Raw genomic sequence first — 9,141 nt, 5'->3', positions numbered from 1 at the left:
GAAGAAACAAGTAACTGGTTTTGTTATATTTTGGTGGCAATATAATGCAGGAAGCACTGTTAAAAGATGTCATAATGTCATTACCAAAAACATGCGCTATTTTCACCTCCGAAGCTCTAGACTTTCACTTCCGATAATCATAGGAAGCTCTTGGCCAAATGTGTTCTGTGTTCACTAGAGCAAAATCAGATGATCATGATCCAACGCTTAAATACTTTTCTTGTAGCCCTAAAAGGATTCAAAGCAAGGTCCCCCATACCTGGTTGACATTACCTTTTCCGGTACCCGTGATCAGATACCAGTCAATGGTATCGTCTTCATTTCATCGGGTGGTTTAACTTTGTACTTAGGTATAAAATTGGTCAATTTAAATATTATCAGAAGTTTTGTTTAATTGATGGACAACTAGAAGAGGCTTGTTACAGCGGTGGGCAATTCTGCCACAAAGTGCTTCAATAATTTTGAGATTTTTTTTTCATGAAGCCATCAACCAAAAGGAAAAATCTTTCTTTGAGCAAGAGGCTGACAGATTGTTTCTACAGATATATTCGTTGTTGCCTAACAGCTTACGTGCCCCTTTTATCAATTTGAGGAGGTTTTATCTATCGGAAAGCAAAAATCATTTCAAATTGAAGTCCTAGGACGAAATCTCATCAAAAAAGATAACAAACACTTTTTGGGAATAAATTGTTAACCATATAGAACGACAAATCTCCATTGGATAGAGAATGATCGGAAAGAGACGCTAATTTTTTATGCAATACTGGTCTTCTAAAATTGAAAAAACTCAGCACAATTTTGATTATTATTGATGAAGTTTTACATATTGAGGGTTGTTTTCTTAAATGCTTTTTCTATTTCCCGGGGAATGGAAATAACTAAAGTAATAAGAAAACTTCAAAGAGGAAATGCACAACTAAGAATATAGAAATACAAGCAAAACGGCGGGTTCATTAGAAGCGCTAGTTTAAGTTAATTCCATTTATAGATAAGTATAAACATTCAAATGGCTGTGCTTTGATTATGTACAATAAATATTGCTCAGATTATTTTAAAAATTGATTGATTTAAGCGTTACGCTCAATGTATGGTGCACTTTATTATTAATATGTAGTTGAAAGCAGCAGAAAACGAAAATAGAAGATAGCAAAAACCAATAAGTGATAGATTTACAGAAATAATACCCAAGTATTTTAATTGTCCGCAAGTGTCCGAAAACAGAACGCATTAATTTTATATAGAAGATGAATCTCGGAAGTCAACGTTTCCCAAATTGAGTCGCTTTTTGAGTTCATCCCTTATTGTGTCCATTCCAACAATCCCAAATTCGTTTCCTTCGTCTCCATTTTCGAGATCCCAATCTGTGAAAAAAGCATCACTTTCTTCAAAATTGAACTGTTCATCATTTATTTCTTCCAGAAGATCTTTTTTGTGTACGGCAAACGTCTGATTGCGTGTTTTCAGTTCTTCTTGAATTTGTGCCATAACAGCCATGCTTTGATTGAAGCATATTAGAATGTTTTTTGACAACCCTGACTGATGACTTTTTTCAGCTATTTTATGAATTGCCTGACATGTTTTGTCGTCTGGATCTCCTTCATATTTCGAAATGAAAACGAAAAAGTCAATCATCGACCCAAAGTCGGTGAAATATTTGCGGTATTCTTTGGTAGCATCGAATCCTGGAAAATCAACAATGTAAACATTCGGCTTTACAAAATAAAACTTTATTTCTGTGGTATGCGTTAGCAAGCCGACAGGTTCGGATTTTTTGCAAAGTTTGTTCACAAAATGAGTTTTTCCGGCATTTTGTTGGCCGACAATGCCGATGAACAGGTCTTTTTCTAAGCATTTCCGAATTGAGTTCAACTTTATTATGCGCATTATCGCGCGAAGCAACATCTGCTTGGCAGATGACTCAACACAGTACCAGTCAACGTTCGAACAGATCAAATGGAAAATTTCAGTTTCAGTCTTTTGAACAAACTTTTGGCAAATTGCTTCTTCAAGCTCCAAATCAGTTCGGTTTGCTGTGGTTTTTTGCAAACATGGAAGTTGTTTTCCGCAATACTGTTCAATTCTAGAAGATAGATATCGAAGAACAATCGAGTAATTGCCGTTAAGATGAGCATCGGTATCAATTTCTCGACCAACCGTCAGGGTTCCTTCATTGGGAGCGCAGCAATGCCAATCAAAACTTAGGAGCCCAACTGATGAAATAGCTCCTTCTAGAAAGTTTTTTGAAGGATATTTTGCGGTCAGAATGAGCGGGCTTTTAAACGTTTGAACAACTTGATCAACAAACCGACCCAAATTTTGATTTTCATAATCAACGTAATTTTGTTCAACTTCAGAGCAAATTAGAATTTCACGCACCGCTTTTGTTAATTCGTTTCCTATCATTTTCGCTTCGAAGGCCGAATATCTCTCAAACGCCATTTGCAAGCAAGCCGAGACAGATTTCTCTGTTCCACTGTTCGCCAAATCAAATTCTGTTTCGCCGAAAATTGTTTTCACCCAAACAATTTTCCTGGAGCTGTCGTGAAAGTGTTTGCCCAATTTTGCTTCCAGAGAAACTCTGCGCTGACAGATGTCGATTTTCGAGTTCTCTGGACAATTGTGATTGAAAACTGTTTGGTTTTCGTTTCCGATGATTAATTTACACATTCTTAAACTGTCAGAATCTAAATTTTCTCCCGTGATTTCAATTTTGTACTGGCTTTGACTTGATTTTTGGCTGATAATTTCAACGTTGCTGATTTTCGGCTTGAAAATTGTTGTTTTATTGGTCAACCTTTCTGCATTTAATAAAATGTCAGATAGAAGATGTTTGTAGTTATCTAATTTATGATCTTTCCAATTAGGTTCCAATTTGCTCATTTTTTCTAGCATATTAACTTTTTGGCTTTTATTGTCACAATCAACAAAATTCAATGATCCGTCTGTCCCCAAAAAAATATAATTTCCAATTGGTTGGTACAGTTTTCGCAGTTCTGATGTCGAAGCGTTCAAACAATCTCTATGTTTTCGCAAAAAATTCCCAAGAGGTTTGAAAGTAAGTCCTAAAAAGTAGATTGAAGGTCGAATCATGAATCGCCACCAGGAATCTCTCGCATATTTTTGAATCTCGGGAACCCTGGATGAAAACAAAAGCGAGCCCGGGACAGGGTCGTTTTGGGCAACATAATGGAACATATCTGAATCGAACCTAAATTTCTCATCTTCGATTATACTTTTTAGCTCCTCATCGCCGAACAATGGCGCTGCGAAGGTGATGTTTTTGAGACCTCGGATACCTTCTAGAAAGGAGGTCTCTGAACTTGATTTTGCCTCTTTTAGAAGAGTGTACACAATTGCCGCAACTGCACCGCCTTGGGAATGGCCACAGATTATGAACTGTTTTCCTTTCAAGTCTTTGCTGGACAGAATTGTTAATAAAGGGATTTCTTTGGCTTTTTCAAGAAAACCAGAATGAACTCTTCCAGCTAAGTTTTCCTCCGGGCTCAATCGTGCCAAATTAATATTGAAATTTGTTTTCCAATCTTCCGTGGTTACACTTCCTCTGAAGGCCAAGTAAACATTGGAATCATCGTCTTCTGCTGTCAAAAAATGACAGTTTTCGGTTTCGTGCACATCTACGCTTATGAACGAATGTTTTTGTGACGTGGTGTCAATGGAACTCAAATACGACCAAGGGTCGCCCTAGAGGCCAGCAGGGCATTGCCCACAATTTTCTTATTTGCACTCAACCAAGTTTCCGGATCAGCTTTCCTCGAAGCAGCTTCACTTGTGAGGTTTTCACTTGTAGTTTTGCTCGTGGACGTTTCACGCTTCTCTTGTTGCGGTACACTTTCCGCGAAATTTGCAGAACTGTCGTCGTAGAAAGCCGAGTGAGGACTTTGTTCCAGTGTTTTCAGAGTTGATAAAGCTGCATCTTTTAAGGGTTCGAGTGTTACTTGGGGTTTGGTTTCCACCTCGGTGTTCAAACTATCGGTATCAACCAACAGTTCGTCATTGAGAATCATTGTTTAAAATATGCGCCCTAAAATCACAATAATTGAAACTGTACTTGAACTCTAATTATGTTCGAAGATCATTGTTCGCTAAATCGTTTTTCAAAAAAATGCTCGAAATTTTCAATGGCCCCAACTTTCTATGATTAAGACAAATTTTGACTTTTTTCCGATGGCTTCACGGAATGAAGTATGTGGTACCAAATAAAGCTCCGTGCGTCTAGAGTTTTACTAAAACGAAAAATTAAGCCTCTTTGAATGGCAAACAAGACCAACCATTTCGTTATCTCTCTAAAACTGCTCTCCAACTTATGACAAAGAAAGCTTTACACCGTTCAGTTCGTTTCAGCGGTTCCAAACCTGTAAGGATATATTGACTGATCGCTTTGGTAACTGTATATCCACTTTGTTTTTACAGCTACATTACAATTTCAGTCTACAACTATAATTTAAGCACTTTTCAATAACAAATTGAAGCGGAATTGCTACAGAAAACGAAACACGGGATATTTTAATGTACACCAGTTAAATCTGACAGGGATATAAATCTAAGACAAAGAAATATGTCTAAAACCTGTAAATCTAGAAAATATTTGCACTCGTGAGGTGAAATATCAGAAACTGGGACGACAACAACCATTGAATTGCAGCTAAGATAAAGGACACCTTACACAATAGATACATGACACAGTAATAAATAAACTAATGCTCAATAGCAGTTTTCAAAAAATAGTAAGGAGTTTACAGTTAAGGAATGATTGGAGCACAAGGCAGTAACACGATAATTACTGCACAAGTCAGCTAAATCTAAGCAACAAAATTGCTGAGTAATAAGAAACATGCCCCTGTGTGCAGTTTTTGTTGCTGAGTGTTCCTTGGGTTGTCCACAAAAACACATTTTATTACTTTACCAAGGATTTGTATTCATAATAGTAATTGGAATTAGATTTTTATGAAGCAAACAGTTGCTATGTCAACAGAAAATGGACAAAAATTACTTGAGAATTTTCCCCTCTGTTTTCGTGCTCAACCCCAACATCACCAGCCTTGTATTCCTCCGTACAAAAATCCTCATCAATTGATAGTCATGAGCGAGCATCAAAAAGGGCTTCCCGTACATTCCTTTTTAGTTAGAACTATTGCTGATCAAATTGCTCCATTGGAAGCTTCAATGATAACTCGATCAACTTTGTATTATCCTAGTTTGTCACTGTTTCCAACCAAATCAAAATTATCATCACTTTGTTTTCTGTTGGACTCGCTCTTTCATTTTTGCCATTGTTCAAAATCTAAGGCGCAGAAAATTGTTCAAGTTGAGATTAAAGTAAACATGTGTTTAACGAATCCTTTCTGCGCGTGACGAACATTGTAGACAGTTTTCTGCTACCAGAAAAAGGTGGGTTCGGAGTAAAAACTTTTTAATGGTAATTAAATGCTGTTTATTAGAACTGATTGGTGTCAATGCTCCTCGATTCAATGTCTTATCAAAATCACGCATTTTTGTTTCTTTAACAATTTCCGTAATTGCTAAGTTGCCTTGCACTGCATATATTACCCTCCTGCAAGTTTTGGCTGATTGGTGCCATATACTTCAAAACTGAGGTGCCGCTTGTGAACTGAACTTACAGTTTTTTTAAATATTATTCGATCTTCTTTTAATTTCATGATATGATCCTTTCTTTGAACTCAGAGCTCTGTTCGGACAAAATTGACAATGTGACAATGTGATGTTTTCATTGTAAGAAAATTGGGTTCTGTGCTTTGCAGTTCAAGTATTCTTTTACTATTTTGCATTTGGTACAATTGAGCCTCTTTTTTTCAAGGAACGACCAGAACTGTAAAACTTGTCGTCTTTTTGTAATTTTCTTAAGCATTGAAGGATTTGAACACCTCAGCAAACTGTTTTTGCTACTTTAGCTGAAAAAACCATGTTTTTGCGTTCTTCTTTTTATCAATACCAATTGCTTTTGTTGCGGTTTTTTGTTTGAGCGCTAGCTGCACGCATGCCTAAGTCTTTCCTGGAAAATTGAAACTGATAGATCTTTCTTACTATAAATTATTTCACTTTCCTCAGTCTGCGCTATGAAGGCTGATGCGAGAAACATCACTTGCTCAGGAGGCAAACACTAAGTGAACATGCTCAGACCGTTCCCTCTTTTTTTCAACTTAAGCAGGCCCGTCCAGTCAACCCAATCGCATGCGATGAGTTACTCAAAATTAATTGCTTTTATAGTAATGTCCAAGGGGTTTCCAATACGGATCACATGTTGCAATTTTGAAACACCAGTTGTATCTATTACCTCAATTTTTTGATTGCCAACAAACACTTCTGTTTCCGGTGTGAGCAATATATCCACAGCAGTAATAATGAGGTTAGCGCCACTTCAAATAGGCAACACAAGCCATCAGAGAGCAAGAAATAGGTATTGAAACTGAAAAAACTTAGAATTTGTCAAAACTCAAAAACAAGCAAAACTGAAAAATTTTACAAGTTGGGACCGATAAATTGTCCACCCCTCCCCAAATTTGGGAAGGGAAAACCTGAGCAACCCAATGTATTGCAACAATGTAAGGGTTACCTCCGAGCTATTTTTGAACCCAACAAACGTTATTGCATCAAACCCACAAATGTGGCTTTTACCAGTTTTATGGTGCAAAATCGGCTTTTTTGATATAGCGGTAATTATTGTCAAAATTTCTAAAATTGTTTATTCTACGATCTAGATCTACGATTTAGATGTTTTTTGTGGTCGATTGTCATACCTTAGAGGCATATAGAGATACATACGGATCAGCATTGCATCTCTAAAATCAAATATTGCCATAATTTGACATATACTATGTAAATATTGATCTAAATCACTTACTTGAGTAACCAATCAGAAACAAGTTACAATGATGTTACTATTGATTTTTACTTGATTTTTTACAAGTTAACTTTGCAATCTTGACAAGCATAGAACTAACGATATGATATGAATAACATTTGAGCGTTGCATTCAAGCACCTTTATAGTCACACATGGGTGACAACAACCTAACAGAATTGATGACTGTAAACAACAAGATGTTCAAACTAATAATTAAACGAAGTCGTCTGAAACTGGAACTGGCAACAGTCAGTCAGGAGGTCGATGTGTTACGTGAACGTCAACGGAAACATTGGTGAAAAACACATTACAGGGATTCCTACAGGGTCGACAGAAAAGTCAAGGAAAAAATCGATAGATGCAACGAAAATTGCAACTTAGTGAGAACGGCATTACAGAAGACAAACGGGCAAATAGCTCGGTTGTCTGCTCAACTAGACGAAGGTACATCGAATCTTCAACTTGAACTCAATAGTGTATTTGAAATAAGACAAGAATGTGTCAACTATGCAGTAAAGCACTATGAAGCATACAAACGTTCTTGTTTAAAAATGGACAAAATGTACGAAACATTTCAAAAATCAGAGAAATCAATTGCAGAGCTTCAGAAAATCATCCAACAGAAAATGAAGGAGTATGAATTAATGAACTCCCCACTGTCAAAACTTTGTTCCGAATGGTTCAACAAGCTACAGAACTCTTCGCGAAGGAACTCCGGTGCGGTCAAAAGATGCAACAACGTACAAGTGCATAGAATTGAAGCTTGAGAAAGGTCTAACTCCAGTAGCTCCAAATGTAAGTCATGGAGTAGCAGAAGAACAGCGTCTTTGAATTACTTGTTTTCAGTTGAAATTTACAGATTCCCGCAAGCAGTTGAGGACAAAATCTGAAAGCATTAAACAATAGAAGTATAGGGTCTCAACTTGCAAAATCAGACAAATTAACACCAGGTCACAATCAGATAAAAAAATTCAGACCCAATAATGAATATATCGAGATATTTGGAAGTTGCATATTCAATGAAAGAGCTAGAGAAGCTACATTTGCTTTCAGACTCTTTCCGAATTCAGAATCAAGGCTTGGCGATTCAGCTAAAACAAAGTGCTAGTACAAAACAAGACCAAGAGCGGTTCAAAAGCGGAGAAGTTTGTAGAGACTCTCAATGAAGCAATTGAGGAAATTGACAGACCCATGAAATGCATCCAAGAACACTTTGGTTCTGCACAGAACAAAGGCTCATCCAGCATAAAACACAAGGGAGTTAACAAAAGAGTATATGTACCATTTATTCATCTCCAAAATGGCCGAAAAACCGATCTGGTGAATGAGACCCTTTGGGTTGACGAGCAACGTCAACTACACTATTTTTATTAACAGACAAGAATATCAGAGTGCAAGCGGTACGAATTAGCCTTGTGCACAACAAAATGGTTTAGAAACATTGCGGAGCAAAGTGAAACATGTTGTTCAAACGAACCTCATCAAAATATTGACGAAATTGTCAAAGCATTATAAACTCCCCAACAAATTTGCGGAGAAAAACTTCTTATATGAGCATAAGAGGGCTCCAAAGACGCAACATGGACTCAACTTCATCAAAGTAGCAATTACAACAGCGTCTAAGGAGACGCATTCAATTTAAAGCAAACCTTGCAGTCAGTCGAGAAATTGATTTTTCACGGCAATAAAAGTGTCCCAGCAGTTTGCAATAATGATGACGCCATGTCAATTGCTTACCGTGGCAAAAAAAACATATTGAAATTGGCACATATTGGGGGCCAGCCAAGTTATTACACAAGGAACAGCAAGTGTCTGCTGCTAACAGAGAAAAAGAAATATTGGAAAATTCATCGATGGATCAATGGAGACATGTCAAAGGTGTCGAAAATCCTGCCGATACCCAAACCCGAGGAATTTTCATTCAAGGACTCCAGGATTCCGTGTGGTGAGCATGGCTACAAACGGATAAAGATAAAAGGCCAAAGCTGTGTTGTAAAGAGAACGAGCTCGAACCCGAGCAAGCTATCATTGCTGTAGCAACAGAAACACAATCTCATTACCCATTTCACTAGAACTGCTCTAGCAGCTTTAAAAGAAAAAGAAACTTTATCGCCTACTGCATGAGGTTCATGAGAAAGCAGAATGGACCCCTGAACACAGACGAAATCCATCAAGCAGAGCGAATATTGTTTCGATTGGTTCAAACTAAAAGCTTCTCGAATGTTTCAAAGTCGATAAAGAGGAGTAAAGAAAGCTCGA

The 9,141-nt window shown here is 37.3% G+C and overlaps 1 protein-coding gene across 1 annotated transcript in view; it reads right to left on the bottom strand.

Annotated features, from left to right (window-relative positions):
• Positions 1-1,014: 1,014 nt before the first annotated feature.
• The window catches only part of LOC142353989 (uncharacterized), a 29,891-nt gene continuing 21,764 nt past the window's right edge, over positions 1,015-9,141 (bottom strand). Inside the window, exon 2 of the mRNA XM_075406230.1 lies at positions 1,015-4,042. Coding sequence (XP_075262345.1) covers positions 3,681-4,025 — 345 coding nt within the window. The 5' untranslated portion in view covers positions 4,026-4,042 and the 3' untranslated portion in view covers positions 1,015-3,680. The remainder of the gene's footprint in view (positions 4,043-9,141) is intronic.

This window comes from Convolutriloba macropyga, chromosome 15 (genome assembly GCF_964194025.1).
Source record: "Convolutriloba macropyga chromosome 15, txConMacr16.3, whole genome shotgun sequence".
Lineage (NCBI taxonomy): Eukaryota > Metazoa > Xenacoelomorpha > Acoela > Convolutidae > Convolutriloba > Convolutriloba macropyga.
Note: the sequence above shows the minus strand (reverse complement) of the source record. Positions and strands in the feature narration are given on the sequence as shown.